General features: G+C 37.2%; 1 protein-coding gene across 1 annotated transcript; it reads left to right on the forward strand.

Annotated features, from left to right (window-relative positions):
* Window positions 1–8200: 8200 nt before the first annotated feature.
* best2 (bestrophin 2) lies at window positions 8201–17465 on the forward strand. Its single transcript, XM_036560338.1, has 9 exons — window positions 8201–8352; window positions 9277–9371; window positions 9659–9892; window positions 11752–11906; window positions 12146–12223; window positions 12759–12911; window positions 14005–14085; window positions 15102–15256; window positions 16661–17465. The coding sequence occupies exons 1-9, from the start codon at window positions 8201–8203 to the stop codon at window positions 17463–17465; spliced, it is 1908 nt and encodes a 635-aa protein (XP_036416231.1).
* Window positions 17466–19339: the final 1874 nt, after the last annotated feature.

Here is a 19339-nt window from a genome sequence, read left to right on the forward strand (position 1 = left end):
GATTTTGAGTAATTTTCTTGTGTAAAATTATTTTACCATATTAGCAGATAATTCTGCCTCTTTTAAGAAATATATTTGAAACAAGTACAATTATCATGCCAAAATAGTGAGATAATTCCACATAATAAACTAACTATATAATATAATGACAGATAATAAAAATAAAACAATTGCAATTAGGTTATTTAACATCAACACACAATATATCTACTTCGCAATTTCATGGGGGGCCCTGGGCGACTGCATATTTTTTGCCTAGTGCAAAGACCACCCCAGCTGTAAGTGATCCTCTAAGTAAAAAATAATATGAATACAACCTTTCAAATGTCAGTTTCTATCATTTTTAATATACTGCTAAAACTAATGCTTTAACAGAGAAGCAATAGCACTGTACTCCAATTACAACGCACAGTGCTACAGTACGGTATATACCACCAAGCACTGCTTTAACTGCAGAAATCCTTCCAAACAAAAACGTCTTCTGTCTCTGACCGCTGTTTTACTCTCATTGTTCCAGCTTGACCATTGGCCTCCGTCTCTGTGGCAGCTCCAGCCCTAATCTCAGTAGAAATGTAATGAGAAGTGACTGCAGCGGGAGCTTTCCCCTCTCTCCATCCTCAAACCCAGCCCTGACTCTTCCCAGTGTAGTGTAATGTGCTGCGAGGCTCACTCAATAATCACATAATCACTTCTGTTCTCTATGGGCAAAATGTTTTTGCTCCTGTTATTTCATTTCAGTGACATGATCAGTGATCAGATGTTTATACCATTCATAGCCTCTGTCGCTTCTGCTCAGGTAATCATTTAGTTTAACTGAATGTGCTGGAGTCAGTCCTGACACTCAAATGCACACAATCCACTTATAAAAGCACTGTTTACAGTTAAACATATAACATGTCTTTCTGTTGTTTGTTTGCTCTAGTAAACCTACAATTGTCTGAATGTGCTGAAAACATATATTTACTGTTTTACGAAAATGATTTGAATCACACTGGCAGTCAGTGGCACTTCATAACTTTAAAGATAATAGCAAAGTACTGTCATATAAATAAATGAAATTTAATGATACACTGAAAAGTAATAATTTTCTTTTTTTTAATTATTTTTAAAAATTGTATATGATTTTTTATTTTTCCATGTCAAATTAAAATGAATTTGAACCTTTTTATGTGTATTTTTATCTGTTATTATACTTTTATATATGTTACTATTATTTTATTGTATTGTATTTTATTAGACCTTTTTTTTTTACAGTGTATGTGTGCACAGTGCAGGATTTATAGCACTAAACACTGAGTTTAGGGGAGGTTGGCAGTAAAAGCAGGGACCTGACAGCTTCGGCTAATTTGTAAAGATGTGAAGTGACCGTGACCACCTTTCATCCTCCACCATAACCTGCACAAACAAGAACTCCAGCCGGGTACAGTGGACCACTTCAGAGAGTAATGAGGATTAAAGTAGACACATCAGAACATACCATATAGACACGGCTGGAGTCTAACCCATACTGCAGCAGCAGTAATACTACTCCAGTTACTATAAGCAAACATTTGTGCATAATTACATTGTTAATGTAAAAAACAAGAAAGATATTCTAGATAAACTACAGATGGTCAGAATTGTTCACAGTGGTGGCGATGGGAACCAGACATCCCAAAAGTTTAATAAAAATCCACCTTACAGAAAGTTATTACAGAAAATGGTGTACACTGACTGACGCCTGAGCCATCATTTTGAGAGGTTTTGGCCTAAAATGTATTTTTTTAAACACATGCAGGGCAGAGAGGTACATTTGGGCCAAAATAGTCAAGATAAAATAGTCCCCAGAGATCATTTCCTTTTCTTTTCAAATATACCCCATTTTACCATCATCAACATATAACAACTCAGAGGACACATGTAGGTTCAGTGGTGGTTTTGGATAGTAAATAAAATGGCTAAATTTGTGTTGTAGACATTGTAACTGCTGGTTCCCATCACCACTACTGTAACAAAATCCATAAGTTTCTCTACAATGCACCAAAAACAACTTGTGACACACACAGTCTGGTTAAAAAGTGGTCTATCTGCTTTGTTATAGATGATAATAGCCTGGATTTTCACCAAATTTGTATGATTATAGCTGCTGGAACTACTTTTTTTTTGGTGGAAGAAAACTTCAATATTAAAAACATGATTGAAAACAGTAGTGACAATTTCACTGCTTTACTTTTTCTTTATTTTAATATAATAGTGGGTAGTAAGCAGTTCCATTAAACATAAAACTTTTATTTACAGTTGTAAATGCAAAATGTTGGTGCCCCTTACAATGACGCTTGTTAATTTTCTAAGTGTAAAGTCAACACGTCCTCTAGGGGACATTCTGCACATTTTAATGCACAATCACTGTTTAACTGAATGCAACATACAGTGCCCTCCACAAATATTGGCACCTTAGCCAACAGGAGCAAAACTGGCTATAAAAACATTGCTTTTCCTTTTGATCTTTCATCCAAAATATGAACAAAAATCCGACCTGATTGACAAAACCCTAAATCTTACCAGGAAATAGATTAACACTTTGTGCGGCCTCCCTAAAGAGACTGGACATGGCAAAGGATCTGAGACCATTCCTCCATACAGAACCTCTCCAGATCCTTCAGATTCAGAGATCAACACTGTGGATTCTCCTCTTCAGCTCATCCCACAGGTTTTCTTTGGGGTTTAGGTCATGGGACTGGGATGGCCATGGCAAAACCTTGAGTCTGTAGTCAGTGATCCATTTTTGTGTTGATTTTGAGGTGTACTTTGGATCATTGTCCTGCTGGAAGAGCCAAACTATGGCCCAGTTTCAGCTTTGTACCTGAGCCAGCCAGGTTTTGATTTTATTTCTGCTGGTTCTCAATGGAGTCTGTGACACAATGTATCTAAATAATTTGTCCAGGGCCTTTAGAAGAAAAACAGCCCCACAGTATCACAGCTCCACCACCATACTTCACAGTGGGGATGAGGTACTTTTCTACATGGCTATCTTTGTGTCCACACCAAACTCACCTCTTGTGTTTGTTGCCAAATACTATTTTGGTCTTCTCTGACTAAAGAACTGAAAGTTCTAGTAATGTCTGGCAAACTGTAGGAGCTTGAGTTTGTTGACAGCAGAGGCTTTCTTCTGGCAACCCCCCCAAACAACTTGTGGTTATGTAGGTGGCAGTTGATTGTAGTTTGGGAGACGTTCTGACCCCAAGACCTAAGTAATGTCTGCAATTCCTCATCTGTGATCCGTGGAGATTCTTTGTCCACTCAAACCTCCTCACTGTGCGTGGGGTGAATATAGATCTATGTCCTCTTCCTGGCAGATTCTTAACATTACAAGTTATTTTAACCTTCTTAATTACTGCCCTGATAGTGGAAATGGGCATTTTCAACTGCTTAGCTATTTTCTTGTAGCCATTACCTGATTTGGCAGCTCAACAACCTTTTGTCACACATTATTGCTGTTTTCTCTGGTCTTTCTCATAACAATGGATGACTGAGGGGTTCTGGCCTGTGCTTCATCTCATATTTACAGTAATGCCCAGTGAATCAGAAAGTCATGGCTGACCATTTGAGTGTTTCTAATCGCTCAAGTCAACTTAAAAACATAAAATATAAGTGGGCTGGAGGTTAAGGAACCAGCCTTGTGACTGAAATTTAGCCCATGTGTTATATTATATTATATTATATTATATTATATATTATATTATATTATATTATATTATGTTTGTAAGGTTTTTTTATTTCAATAAAAAATTGTATATATATTTATATATATACATATATATATGGTAACACTTTCTATGAATGTCATCTTTGTAAGCATCTATAAACACATTCATAACATGTTATAATGCATTCATGAGACATTATAAACATAGCTATAAATATTTATAAAAATGCATTATACGTTATAGCTAAGTTTATTATGCATTATGAATTGTTAACATAATACATTATAAGTACTGATCATAACTAATTATAAGAGCTCATAAGTCATATTTGTCCACTCCAGTAAAGTGAAGCGTACTGTACTAAAGCCTCCTCCAGTGTTAAGGGTGAGGCTTCAAGTTGAAGTATTTACTGAGGAATTTACTGAAACACTAAAACATACACAATAAAGCACATTACAGGCTTCAAATGTCAGAGTTTAAACTAGTGCTGCCATCAGTGTTTTACCCAATGTGGGAAAGTTAATGTACACCACCGTTAGCTTGGTATTTGTGTTTACTTTATGCTCTCCAAGCTGGGACTGACTTCTTTGGCACTGACATTATAACATGTTATTAAGACTATTCATAATGCATTATATTAACAATTCATAATGTATAATAAACATGGCTATAAAGTGTAATTCAGTGTAATTCCATGTTTATAATGCCTTATGAATACATTATAACATGTTATAAATGTGTTTATAGATGCTTACAAATGTGACATTCATAGAAAGTGTTTTAATATATATATATATATATATATATATATATATATATATATATATCAATCAGATAATTCTGCAATAGCATGTGTATTTAACAAACAAACACAGTATGCAACATGTATTATTGTATTATCTGTTACAGGTCTGTAATAAACTCTCTTTACAGCACTCCATGTCTGTCTGCAACATTGGCAAAATGTGTTTTGGGCTGGTCTCTATCAGCAGGAGTTTGCGTGCTAACGAGCTTGATCTGCCCCTGCTGGGCTGAAGGGGCTCCAGCAGAATAATAAGGGATTTAAAGGCAGTGCAAGAAAAAAAAATGGGACTATTGCACAAGACAACAATGTCTGTGTTTATATATTTCCAGTCAAAATGTTCATTAAATACAAATTACTCTTCATTGTTATTTTTGTTACAAGTTATTTTTCATTGTCAAGGAAAAGCAGAAAACATATTTAACAGAAGTCTCAAAAACTAAATATAATATCTATTTTTCAGTATTTAGTGTGTCCACTCTACACCTTTAATTCATTTTCAGTTCTTTTTAGGAGACTTGTATTCTGTAATTCAACCAACCACTTATACGTGTTTATCATACACTGGTTTAAACCAGCTAGCAAATTAATACAAGTTAGCCTTTTGTACTAAGTGCTATATAGTTAGGCTCATTTTCATTTGAACTACAACAGGCTTAATAATGGAAGCAAGAAAACATAACATTTTTATTTAATAAGTTTTTTTCATGCATATAAATGTAGATCTGTAGTGTAATCTGTATGTTTGTATGTGCTGCCTGGACACTGCTGGGATAAGCTATAGTTGGTGGTGCAGCAGCAGGAGTAAATGCTGAGAGAGTGAAGAGAACAAGCGGAAGGGTGGTGAGCTGGACAAATAAGAGGCAGTGGAGGAGCAGCAGAGTTTTAAATGGCCCTGTAGAGCTGTGAGGAGGATCTAGCTGAAACTTGTCTCCAACACTGCTCTGATCAAAGGTAGGGATGCTCCAAACTGACACAGATTTCTTTGTAATAAAATATTTTTCAAAATGTCTGTTGTTTTGCTGATCTTATCTAATTCCAATCAGGCATGTTCAGTTGGATGTTGTTGCTGGACAAGTGCTAAGAAAATATATTTAATAAATGTCTATTTGTGACTGATATATTGGCAAAGTTAGTAAAGTTAGAAATGGAGACTTTTATTATGATTTGTTTGCATATATATATACATACATTGGCCATCTAGAGTTTTTGTTTAGTTTTTTATCTATTTTTATTGTAGGTTTCATATAATCTAGCATGTTTTGCAATCTGAGTTTTTCATTCTAGTTATCTTGCATTCTTGATTTTTGGCAGTCTAGCATTTTTTCATTCTAGATTTTTGTTTGCAATTTTGCTATTTATTGTGAATCAAGCCTCTTGAAATAAAGGAAAAAATAACAATAAATGATCTGTGCAGGTACATTTTTGTTCAAACAAAGGTACAAACAATGTAAATGTTCCCTCAAAGGTACAACATTGGTTTTAAGGTCCAATTGTGCACCTTAAATGAGTTTTTCCAGGTGAAAAGTATGTATTTTTACATTTTAATAACCTAATCTTTCAAAACAGAACAATAAAATAAAAGCCTGGAGACAAGACGGGGTGTGTGGAATCAATACAACTTTATAATATGATTTCAATAAATTATAGTACAGTTATGTTCTCTGACCAAAGGTACTGAGAGGGTACCACCCCAGTTACAGTTTAGTACCTTTTTTCTGAGAGTGTAGCTCTTGCATCTGTTTTTTTTTCTGTATTGTAGACTTTTTTTGCCATCCAGGTTTTTCATGCCATTCTCAGATTTTTTGCAGTCTGTATTGCATTACATATATATATATATATATATATATCTATATATATATATATATATATATATATACACAATTGCAAACATTTTTTGTAGTTAAACTTTTTTTTCATTCTAGTTTTATACAATATAGCTTTTTGCAGTCTAAACTGTTGTAATCTATAGATGTTCTGGACTGCAATTATTGTTCAGGAATATTTTTGAAGATGAGAGCTGATGATAATGATGGCTGATGATGTATATTCTCAGAGAGGTCAGACTGGGACAATCATTAAACACGTGTGTCGGTCTGAAATGTGCTCCTGCAGTGCGAGTAAACGAGTGTGGCTGTTCAGTAGGTTTGTGTTGCTGTGTGTGTACTTTATGTAACAGGCCCTCATCATGGTTAACAGGCAGAGACAGACAGGGGGGACGGGGGGGATCTCTCTTCAGCTCACTGAGTTTATATCATACTGCCTGCTGTTTACACTGCACTGCTGCACACAGTGAGCAGACAGCGCTCCATCTCAGGAAAGAGCACACTGGCTTGTTTTTCTCTTTCTCTTTTTCATTTTTGCCCCAAGCAAGAGATGTAGGCATTAACCACTCTCTCATTAAGCAGTACGGGCTTCACTGCGGTGCCCACATCCCCTCAACTGACCTCTCAACAGCCTATGTGTACAGTTGCGTGCAAAAGTTTATGCACCCCTGGTCAAATGACATGCTTTGTTGATTTTTGTGTGAATTAAAGTGAAAATAAGTCAACACATCCTACAGACAACACACTTCTGCACATTGTAATGCACAATTGCTGTTTATGTGCTGAATGTATGCAGCCTGTGCAAAAGTTATGGCACATTTTATAGTTTGTCATATTTAAGTGTGTTCTCTGTAATGTGATGTTAACTTATTTTCACTCAGAAGATCAAGAAGAAATGTAATCTGACCTGAGTTGTTCAAACTTTTGCATACAACTGTTTTTTGTGTTTATATAAGTAGTTGAACAATAATGCTTTTTAATGTCATTTTAAAGGATAATTCATTAAATTAGTATCTCAGAAAAGCTCAGCATGGTTTGGTATTGTTGTCGATATACAATTTTGGCTTTAATTACTCAATTGCAAAAATAATCAGTAGATTACCCATTTAACAATACAATCAATAATCACAGCGCTTATTTACTGACTTGTGTTTGTTTGCTTACTTGCTTGTTTCCTGTTTATTTAGAAAGTCCCACATCAGCTGCTGTGTCATGTTCAGGCCTATTTGTGCATTTTGTAGACTTGTTCAAAAGGCAGCTATTCTAATATTATTCTATTATCTAAGGAGAATTCCACTGATTTTTCAAAATGTATGCATGATTCAGTCACTGAGATGTAAATAAACTCACTCAGAATAATTTAGTGTAAAATGCTCCATTGTAGAGAAACTCAGATGTCTTTACAGTGGTAGTGATAGGAACCAGAAGTCACATTGTCTACAACACAAATACAGACATTTTATTTACCATCAAAACCACCAGTGAACCTACACGTGTCCTCTGAGTTTTTATATATCATGTAGATGTTGGCAAAATAGTGAAAAAAAAGTTTTATACAACACCCTGTATGTATCCTCTCCACCATAAATAAATATTCAGACATCTGTTTCCTATCACTACCACTGTGAACAATTCTGACTTGGTAGGTTTCTCTTGACTAGTGCATTTCACATCAAACTACTCTTTCTTGATATCTCAGTGGTTGAAATATGCATACATTTTTAAAAATCAATGGTATTCCCCAAGTGCATCTTTGGATGTTTTCTTTCCTTTTGGAAATATCCCACATCATCTGCTGTTTGTATATGAAGTGCAATTGTATATTTTGCTGACATTTCACAATTTAAAGTGTTTATTTTCAGCTTATTTTCAGTGTTTATCTAATCATGACGGTGACGTACACGGCCCGTGTGGCCAACGCACGTTTCTGTGGCTTCTCCAAGCTGCTGCTGGCCTGGAGGGGTAGCATTTATAAAGTCCTGTACAAAGAGGTGCTGGCCTTTTTCATCATGTACACTGGCATCAGCATTACATACAGGTGAGAATTCCTCCTTAGTCACGCTGAATGTCCACACGTTTGTAGACAGCTTTTAATGAGTGAATTCAGCTACTTTAAGTGCTTCCATACAAAAGCATTTCCAAAGAATCAGCCTAAGGTCACCATGCCTAAGTGTCTTCTAGAAGGGTGTGAAGCCCATCAGCACTGGGCTGTGGAGCAGTGGAACTGTGTTCTCTGGAGCGATGGAGCTCCTTCCAATATCTTTGGAATGAGCTGCAGTGACCCACACTAATCATCAGCATCAGTACCTGACCTCACTACTGCTCGTAGCTGAATGCAAATCCTCACAGCAATGTTCCAACATACAGTGGAAAACAGGGGTCATAATTACTTGATTTAAAAACACTAATCGATTGAAATTTATATTCTCCATTAATCAGCCTAGTGATTATTTTGCTATTTGAATAAAAAACAGTGTATTGAGAGGTCATTATAAAGCTTTTAGTAGTCTGAATATTCTCCACAAGGGGAGCTTTTACTAATATAATCAATAGTGTAGCTCCAGTGTAAAGTATTCCTGAAATAATTGAGGCTAATACTGCAGCAAAGCGGGGGGCGTAGAAATGGAGTAGGCGTCCACAGACCTTTCAGGCAAGGCAAAGCAACTTTATTTGTATAGCACCTTTCATACACTGCTGTCATTCAAAGTGCTTTACAAATGAGAAAATACAACTTTTGGACATATAGAGCCCATTATGGTACAACTAAATACACACTCAACAAAATAGTGGTTTCAGGTATTTTGGCCATTTAAGTAATAGGGGCTACTTTAAGAAGCTCCGGTTTATTCCAAATTGAGCTAAACTGAAGATTCCTTGGATTCCTACAATAACAAAAGAAAACACTGTAAATATACTATATGCTCTCTTATAATACTTGAATTGAGTCTGTGTGTCTTTTCAGATTTTTTCTTTTGGATGAGCAGAAGAGGTACTTTGAGAAACTCTCCATTTACTGCAACCACTATGCCAGCCTTATTCCAATGTCTTTTGTACTAGGTACGTATCAGTACTGTCATGACGATGTGGCAACTTGGTTGACAGCAAAATCTTGAGCAACTGCAGTTTTTGGTTAAATGGAATAGTACGTTATATGGTAATATGTGTTATTTAAGCAATATAACACAGTTGTTTGATTTGAACATTTGTCAGTTCTAAGAGTATAAAGTCAACTTGGAGAATCTGGGTTTTTTGGAGAATATGGGGTCATTATGCCTTGTCCAGTTGGACACTGTAAGGGTTTTCTGAGTGCTTTATATACATGCTGATGTTTTGGTGTTCTGCAGGGTTTTATGTGACACTGATAGTCAACCGCTGGTGGAGTCAGTACACGTCCATCCCTCTACCAGACAGCATCATGTGTGTGTTGTCAGGGGGCCTGCAGGGCGGAGATGAGCGCGGCCGACTCCTCCGCCGCACACTCATGCGCTATGCCAGCCTGGCCTCCCTGCTCATCCTGCGCTCTGTGAGCACCGCTGTCTTCAAACGGTTCCCCACCATGGACCATGTGGTGGAAGCAGGTGATTGTGGAAAAATCTAAAGAAAAGTGAGATAAAACCTTTTTGGATGCCAGGCACAGTGCCAGTAAAAGGCCCCTTCAAGCATTGGGCCATGTATTAAAAAAGAAAATAAGCATATTAGTGATACACATGTATTTTGGTATCAACACTGATGTAACAAACCTAATGGAAACTTCATAGAAGAAAGAAAAATGCTCTTAACTTTAATGTACATTAGTACAGAGAGATCTGATTTTCTTTTCATAGTGACAATATGTGTTCCCAATGACAGAACTATCAATTAAGTAAAGGCCCAAGTCGGGCTAACAAATTTTATAAAATACAGCCAAGTGAGAAATTAAAGGAAAAACCTGAATAAATGAGTGGAGAATCAACGGGTGCAGATACTTCCAGACTAGTGATGGCCATTCCATCTCTTTTCAATGAGTCAGCTCAACTGACTCAGCTCACCAATAAGAGGCAGCTCTTCAGGCTCCTAGGCTTTTCAAATAGTTTCACTGGATGAATTTTAAAAGGCAGAGCTCAGCAGATGGGCAAAATCCAGGCAAATCAATCAACCAGTCATCAACAAACAACGGCAGGTAAAAGTAAAAAATTAAAAGAATACACAAAAGAATACTTTGATCAAAAGCCGGCTTGACGGATCACTAACAGGCTAACACAGTAATTTTAGGCTTTAAGTTGAAATATTTAGAAATTCACAGAAAAATTGCAAACTAAAGAACATGTTACATGCACGTCTTACAAGTTTCAAATTCCAGTGTTTAAGCTAAAGCTGCTGTGAGTAATATAAAACCCTGCGTTAGGTGGGAATGTACTCCACCATTAGCTATACATAACATAGCAAATCCCATAGAGGCAGTTGCAGTAATTAGCATTATCATAGCAGTGGTAGTCAGATAAAGAGTACTTTTAGAAATACTGCTATATAATGAAATGTGCTGCCGCTGCCAGTTCAGAAACAAGTACATTCTAATAAAATCCTCAAAGAAGTTACTGTGGCATCCAATGACAGCCCAGATCAAATGACTTTGTTTATGTCTCGGTTTTGCATAATTAAATCATTACAGTAAGCAAAGTTGTTCAACCTGTGCTGTCATTGGATATTACAACAACCTCAAATAAATACTAATAATTAAAGTCATCTCTTCCAGGATGATAATACAGAGGAAGTATTGTCATCCTGAAAGAGACCTCCACCGGACACACAGGGTCACTGAATGATTTGATGAGTATGAAAATGATGTAAATTCAATGCCATGGCCTTCATGGTCACCAGATGTGAACCCAATTGAGCACTTGTGGGGGATTTTGGACTGATGTATTAGACAGTGTTCTTCTGTACTTCTGCATCATCAAAACACCCGTTGAGGAAATATCCTTAGGAAGAATGGTGCTCCATCCCTCCAGCACAATTCCAGAGACCTGTAGAATCTATGCCAAGGTGCACAGAAGCTGTTCTGGTAGCCCTACACATTACTAAGACACTTTATGTTAGTTTATCATTTAATTTGTCATCCATCTATTTAATTGATGTTAAAATTTACATTATCCAGGTTAACATTAACATAACAAGTACAGCATGGCTGTATTTACGCTTGAGGTTACTCTTTACTGGGGTTTATTAGCAAAAGAAAACAGAACTGCAAAATGGTGCTAAAGCCAGGATTCAGTACAGCGTCAGAGTAAGCAATGCTAAATTGCTTGAATGAAGATAAACAAAGACGCAAACAGTCATGACATAACAGCAAAAAGGTTATGATATTATTGGATTATCGATCAGCACGCAAATAACAAGAAATGGTAACTTTCTTTCTCTCTCTCTCTCTCTCTCCTCCTCTCTCTATTTCTATCTGTAGGTTTTATGACACGGGAGGAGAGGAAGAAGTTTGAGAGTTTACACTCTCCCTATAATAAATACTGGATCCCATGCGTGTGGTTCACTAATCTGGCTGCTGCGGCTCGATCTGAGGGCAGAATCAAAGACGACAACACTTACAAACTGCTGCTGGAGGTGATCAAACAATTAATTAATCAGTGAACCAATCAAAATAATCATTAACACATTTGTGAAATTTAGAACATTTAGACTTGGATCACTCATAAACTGGACACACTAGTTTTACAGTACAACGATTTTAAACAAGATAAAACCCATAATCGTACCATATGAGAGTGTATTGCTTTATGTCTCCATGCAGTGGAAAACTCATTTATAATTTTGCCTGTTTGTCGTTTTATAATGATCTGCAGGAGCTGAATATGTTCAGAGGGAAGTGCAGCATGCTGTTCCACTACGACATGATCAGTGTGCCTCTCGTCTACACACAGGTGAGAAAAGGGTGTATATGTAGGTGACGGTGTACAATTACATATTTTTACACATTGATAAATTATTACATATGAATGACTAATTTTTAAAAGGCTTTGAAAGCAGAATTTGTAAAGCTACAAGATACCTACATAAGCCTTTCATGACAACTGACATGAAACTACATAAACATTTACAAAGGCTTATTCCAACCAGCTTCAGATGACTGCTGTGACTTCACTGACAACACACGCTTGTTGGAATAAGCCTTTATAAATGTCTATGTAGGTTTATGTCAGTTGTCATTAAAGGCTTACGCAGGTGTTATGTAGCCTTATTAATGCTGCCCTTCAGTAAAGTGTTAAAGTTGCCAACTGGTCAGTATAGTGCTTGTAAAACACACCTAAACATAGAAAGCAAGTCAGTCTTTTAATGATGGACATGTGCAAATTAAGCCATTTTAAAGGAAAATGTATATTTTAGAGGTCTTCATTTTCAGCATTAACATAAAACTCAAAACAACTAAAAAACCTTCCCTCTATGCTTCTCTCTTAGGTGGTGACACTGGCCGTCTACAGCTTCTTCCTGGTGTGTCTGATTGGCCGGCAGTTTCTGGACCCCAGCCAGGGTTACCCAGGCCATGACCTTGACCTCTATGTGCCCATCTTCACTCTGCTCCAATTCTTCTTCTATGCTGGCTGGCTGAAGGTCAGGAAAAGCTTATCAACACATGAGTGCCTTCCTCAGTTTTCTTTCCCTTTATGTCTTTTTATTGTTATTTGTTGTTATCGTCTTTATTCCTCAGTACTCTCCTGCTTGAAGGTGGGGTCATTGATTTTGGGGAAAGTTAGCTGAAGCCAGCTGTTTTGAAACTCAACAGCAAAACAAATACATCTCCTCCATACAGTCCCTTCCCTCCAGAGGCACACCCCCAAAACACATGCCTAGGGTAGAACCAGAGCTATCACTCGCCACTTGGGGGGTTGATATAATATAACTATATAACTATAAAATTAGAGACTTACTAATACAAGCTATCTACAAGATATACATTTATAATGCCAATTTGTTTATTGCTGATGATTGGATGGTCATCTGTGGTTCTAATAAGATACAATAAAACCTAAACATGGATTAATAACAGTCTGAGTATCTAACCTGGATTAATCACAGTCTGAGTAACTAAACATGGATTAGTAACAGTCTGAGTAACTAAACCTGGATTAATAACAGTCAGAGTAACTAAACCTGGATTAATCTCAGTCTGAGTATCTAAACCTGGATTAATCTCAGTCTGAGTAACTAAACCTGAATTAATCACAGTCTGAGTATCTAAACCTGGATTAATCACAGTCTGAGTATCTAAACCTGAATTAATCTCAGTCTGAGTAACTAAACCTGAATTAATCACAGTCTGAGTATCTAAACCTGGATTAATCACAGTCTGATTATCTAAACCTGGATTAATCACAGTCTGAGTAACTAAACCTGGATTAATAACAGTATCATAATAACAGTGTATGTCTCTTTGTCCTGATTAGTTGAATGTTGGTCACAGTCACAGAGAGTAGAGTGCCAGAATGTGAGGAGAATTTCACCAGTACTGGAAAAAGTGTACTGACCTAAAAATTAATGACCCTGTATTTGAGTGTGTATTAGTTACTGAATCTCATTTTTTGGTTATGGTTTGACCTTGATCATGATCTACTCCATCATTTAGTATGTGGTATGTATTTTCAAAGTTTTGTTTGTTTAGCATGTTGTTTTTGTTGTTTAGTTATGGACTGATGTTTGAAAATAGGTGGCAGAACAACTCATTAACCCATTTGGAGAGGATGATGATGACTTTGAGACCAACTGGCTCATAGACAGGAACTTCCAGGTAATCATTCCTTCATTTATTCATTGTATGTCACTCAGTCACTGAAATACACTTTTAATCAAATAATCTTTTACTCTCTCAAAAACTGCATTGCATAGGTGTCAGATAATACAGATTTTCCATTTCTAGTAATGAATCTATGTTTAATTATTCTCTAACCACAAAAGTACATTCATTTTGTAATTTACATCTGCAAACGATATACTGTTCTATTCATTAGCTTCACCAAATAGGACTGTCAGTTGTCAAAAGAAGGTAAAGTTAGAAATTGTGCCTGTAACATTTTATTGTGTCTCCACCCAAATTTTAATCATTAAACATATTTTTAGTGTACAGTGGTGGTAAATCTAAAACATCAGCTTTTCTTTCTGGACTGTTTTGTCGCACAGCGCCCTGCATGTACACTATATGTCCAAAAGTATCCAGACAGCCCTTTTAGTTAGTGAATTCTACTTTAAGATGCACATTTTGCTGAAATAGGTGTTCAACTGCACGCATACAGTTTGTATTACCTCCACAGAAAAGCACTGCCAAAAGAATCGGACGCTATAGAGCACATGAGTTTAACGTCGTCATGCCTAATGCCAAGCATCAGCTCGAGGGGTATAAAGCCCCCAGCGTTGGTCTGTGGTGCAGTGGAACTGCACCTCTGGAATGATAAAGCTCCATCCAAAACCTTTGGGATGAGCTGGAGTGTCCAGAATTAATCATCCAACATCAGTACCTGACCTCACTAATGCTCTTGTGGATGAAAGCAATCAAATCTTCAAAGCAGTGCTCCAACATCTATTGTAAAACCATCATAGAACAGTAGATATCCTTGACTTCAGAAGAAATGTTGGATAAGCGGATGTGTGCAAACTTTTGGATACACGGTGCACCTCTGTACCATGAACGTTTTTACATTAAAACTATGGTAAAATAATTTCTCAGGCATCAAACAGTGTATTCTTAACCATTTCAGGTAATAACTTTCTCTATTTGTATGTGTGTGTGTGTTATGTTTCACTCTCCAGGTGTCTATGATGGCAGTAGATGAGATGTATGGAGATCTGCCCATGATGGAGCGTGACCGTTACTGGAATGATTCGAACCCTCGGCCGCCTTACACAGCCGCTACACTCTTCGTCCTCCGCAAACCCTCCTTTCAGGGCTCCACCTTCGACATGGCGTGAGTCTACAGCAATTTAATAGAAACCTGCTACAGCTGTGACAACATTACTAAATGTTAAGGTTAAAACTACAAACGGGTTTAGTGACTGTAGCTTTTCTTTTGACACCATTCACAGAAATCCATGAAACTTTGCCTTCATTTGAAATAATTCCTATTTAGTGTATATTAGAATGGATAAACCCCAAACCTCTAGCTTGATACAAATAATGAGTGAAAAAGACTTAAACAATACCTCTACAAAAATGAATTAGATCATGTTAAAAATGACTCATCATGAATTATGAATTGGAAGGCACTTTGTCATGTTTGGTCGACGTACTCAGCTAGTGAGATGTGGTAGAAAAATGTGATCCTCTTTGTGCACTCAAAGAAATTTCTATTCATTAAAAAGAAAGGGTGATCATGAGTGAAAAAGTGCCCTAAAAGCTGTGTACATGGGGAGCTGAACTGATAGATCAGCATTTCTGCACAGTTATTTTTTTGAGATGTAAACAAAGTCATTCAGAGTGGTTTGAAATGGTTCATTCCAGAGAAACTGACTTTGATTTCTTTTACACAAGTGAAGATAGGATCCAAAAGTTGTGACATCTACAATGCAAATATAGCCATTTTATTTACAATCTAACACCCACAGTGAACCAACACATCTTTTGAGTTTTCATACGTTTTGTTAATAATGGTCAAATAGTGATACATCTGAACAAATAAGTTTTTATTAAGGACTACTTTGCCTCAAAATGCATGTACCTCTCTGCTTTGAATGTATTTTAAAAATAAGTTATAGGCCAGAAACCTATCTCAAAACTATCGTAAACCAAAGGCACAGCCATCAGGATGTGTTTTTGTAAGCACTTCATGTAATAGCTTTCTGCGAGGTAGCTTTTAGGAGCATTAAACTCTCTGACGTCTGGTTCGTATCAATATTACTGTGAAGAATTCGAACTTCCTCAAGTTGAATTTCACATAAAACCACTCTGACTGCCTTTGTTTACATCTTAACTATTTAATTATGTAGAAATCAGTAGAATTCCTCTTTAAAACATGATCAACAACAAAGTCTGGTAAGATAAACTGCTAGGAAAAATGAGCTCTCAAAGAATTTCAATGAGTTACAATAACTATTACCACTTGTGGGACAAAATTTATAGATTAATAATAGAATGAAAGAGCATTAATGTGCAACAGAAACATGTGAAACCCCAGTCCGGAGCTGCTATATTTGGCTGACTAGTTTTAGGTAATCCGGCTTTTAAACAACAATGCAATAAAACACATTCTGAAACAACACTGCAAATAAATACAGGTGTGACACAGAAAGTTGAAGCTGAAACTTTGAGTCATATTTTAAGAATTTTACAAACATTAAACACAAAACTGTCTTTCCCCACTTTCCAAATTCAGAATCCCCAAAGAGGAGATGCACTTCCAGCCACTGGAGGAGATTGCCGAGAATCTGGAAGAATCTGTAACCCGGAATCACAACCTTGCCCTTTTCAACCGCCTCTTAAGCTCCGCCCCCTCTCCTACTGGCTTTGTGGGCGGAGCCTTCCGCAGAACATCTGCCCAGCTGCAGCGTTTGACACATTCTGTCAGCCCTGACCCCTCCTACTCAGACGGGGAGGGGGAGGCGGAGGGCTGTGTAGGGCGGAGTGGAGGTGCTGGTGGGTCACTGCCATCTGGATTGGGACAGGACACCCAGAGCACCATCTGCAGTTGTGGAGGAATCAATCCTGCACTGCCTGCACTGCTATTGAACGAGTTTAATGAGGGAGTAAACGAAGACGGACCAAAGAACTTGCAGAAGAAGACGGAGGGAGATGAAATGGAGAAGAAGCAATCGCCAGTGCCAAAGATACCAGCACCTTTACCAAAAGAACCTTCGGGCCACAACCAAGAAAGACCACGTGAGAGACCCAAAGCAACCCGCTCAAGTGCTTTTAATCTCGGCATGATAAAGCCCCCAGCTCCCACCAACCGCTCCATACCGGACTTCTTCTCCTTTCAGCCAATTGGAGACCAGGCCAGGGTCCTGACCCCGATGACCAATGGCAAAGCACCGTCAGGTATGTCGCTCCTGGCAGTTCCGAGTTTTGATATCCCATCGTTCCCTGAGGTGAGGGACCCAAAATCATCACCTGAAGAACATAAACAGCGCCTACGGAGTGTCAGCGTGGGCTCAGAGGTCATCAGCTTGTCTAAGACATGAGGGGAGACTAAGTAACCTTTGACATTTGGCTGTGAAGCAGGACAAGGGATGTTTCTCAATATACGTTCTTGCATTCTTGTGAACTTGCTTCACGTCATTTTCCACTGACCGAGGTGCATTCCAATATTCAAGAGCGTAAGGTACCGAAAACAGTTAAAACAACTGACCTTGATCCCCCCCGAAGGACGAGAATGCTTCTGTTAGTGATTTGTCAACAAGACCAAATGAAAGGCTGTTAAGTTGACCAGCCCATGGTAACACTTTCAAATTATTTACTCAGTGAAATTAACTTCATTGTAGTTATATAAAACAACACATTTATAGAGTGTCAGAGTCCATTTTGCCACTGATGATCTATAATATACAGTTGTATGCAAAAGTTTGAGCTCCACTGGTAAAATGACATGTTGTGTTGATGTTAAGTGAACTTAAGTTAACACATTGTCCATAGAGAACACGTCTGCACATTGTAGTGCACAATTACTGTTTATTTGCTGAATTTACCATTTTGTCACAAAATGCTGTTTTATTTATTCCACTGTGTTAAACTCAGCAAATAAATAAAAAAAAAAACATGCACTATATGTTTATGCAAAAGTATGAATACCATTCAAATTGCAGGTTGTGTTGAACTAACTGAAAATAAGTTAATACACCCACTACAGGGAACAAACTTAAATATTTTCTTAACTTAAATTTTACTAAATATCTTTATAACGAGTTTTTAATATAATTTCATTTTGTTTTATTTTCTTCTAGTATGTTAAATTCAGGAAATAAACACTACTTGAGCATTAAAATGTGAAGTGTGTTCTCTGTAGAGGATTTGTTAACTTATTTTCAACAAAACGTGCATTATGACCAGAGCGCCAAAACTTTTGGATATGATCTTATATGTCTATAATCTATATGTTTTGTGAGTTTGAAAAACTGTTTAAAGTCTGATATGGTCAATTCCTGTACAAGGATTAAGTCTAGTCCTAGATTAAATCTTCATTTCAGTGGAGAATCTTTGATTTCACTATGATTTAGTACTGCTCAAGAGCACCAAATGAGAGTGTATTGCTAAAGATATCTTACTGAAGTTGGGCTTGGACTATTGCACAACAGCTAGTACACAGCACATCTCAGACTATTATAGGGTGTCTCATGTTCTTGCAAGTTTATCATTGCAAGGTATCTTTTCAAGAATGTTCTTTCGAAGATTTCTAATCCTTCCTCTGTGTTCTGGGTACTGAGAAAACACCCAAGACCCAGGGCTGGTTACTAAAATTCAATAATTTTATACTGAATTACAGAATTACAAAGCAGTCAGTGCTATCGGCATCGCTGAGCCAATAGCATGCTTGTTCCAAAGTCTAGAGCGGTGATTGGCTGTCTAAACTGTGTTCCACATGCATCTTATTAACGATGCTGCTTCTTAATTACTCTGTAATCTGTTGCAATCAGTTAATATAATCATTCCTGCACTTCATACTCATTTGTAGTTAAGCCAGACCTGCTTTTTTGGTACCAAAAAAGTACCATTGAGATTCAGTATCAAAATTCAAGGAATGGGTATAGAAAATTTGGAACAGTACCCAGCCCTACAAAGAGATGACGTAGGGATGGACTCCAGTCCAGAATGGCCACAGTGTTACACAGTTTGGGTTTGTTATGGCTCAAACGCATCAGTATAAACTCTATACTAAGATAAACTATATGTCCAAAAGTTTGAAGACACCAACTCATCCAACATATTAATAGGAAGTTCATCCCCCTTTGCTGCAGTAACCTCTACTCTTCTGAGATGGCTTTACACTAGATGATGGAACATTGCAGTGAGGAGCATTAGAGAGGTCAGGTACTGATGTTGGATGAATAGTTCTAAAGGA

Source organism: Colossoma macropomum, unplaced genomic scaffold (assembly GCF_904425465.1).
Source record: "Colossoma macropomum unplaced genomic scaffold, Colossoma_macropomum, whole genome shotgun sequence".
Taxonomy (NCBI): domain Eukaryota; kingdom Metazoa; phylum Chordata; class Actinopteri; order Characiformes; family Serrasalmidae; genus Colossoma; species Colossoma macropomum.

Excerpts from the sequence above, each read along its gene's own strand:
- best2 (XM_036560338.1), top strand. The coding sequence starts at position 8,201 with ATGACGGTGACGTACACGGCCCGTGTGGCCAACGCACGTTTCTGTGGC. Across the intron at positions 8,353-9,276 it reads GGCATCAGCATTACATACAG|ATTTTTTCTTTTGGATGAGC; the intron begins GTGAGAATTCCT and ends GTGTCTTTTCAG. Across the intron at positions 12,224-12,758 it reads TGCCTCTCGTCTACACACAG|GTGGTGACACTGGCCGTCTA; the intron begins GTGAGAAAAGGG and ends CTTCTCTCTTAG.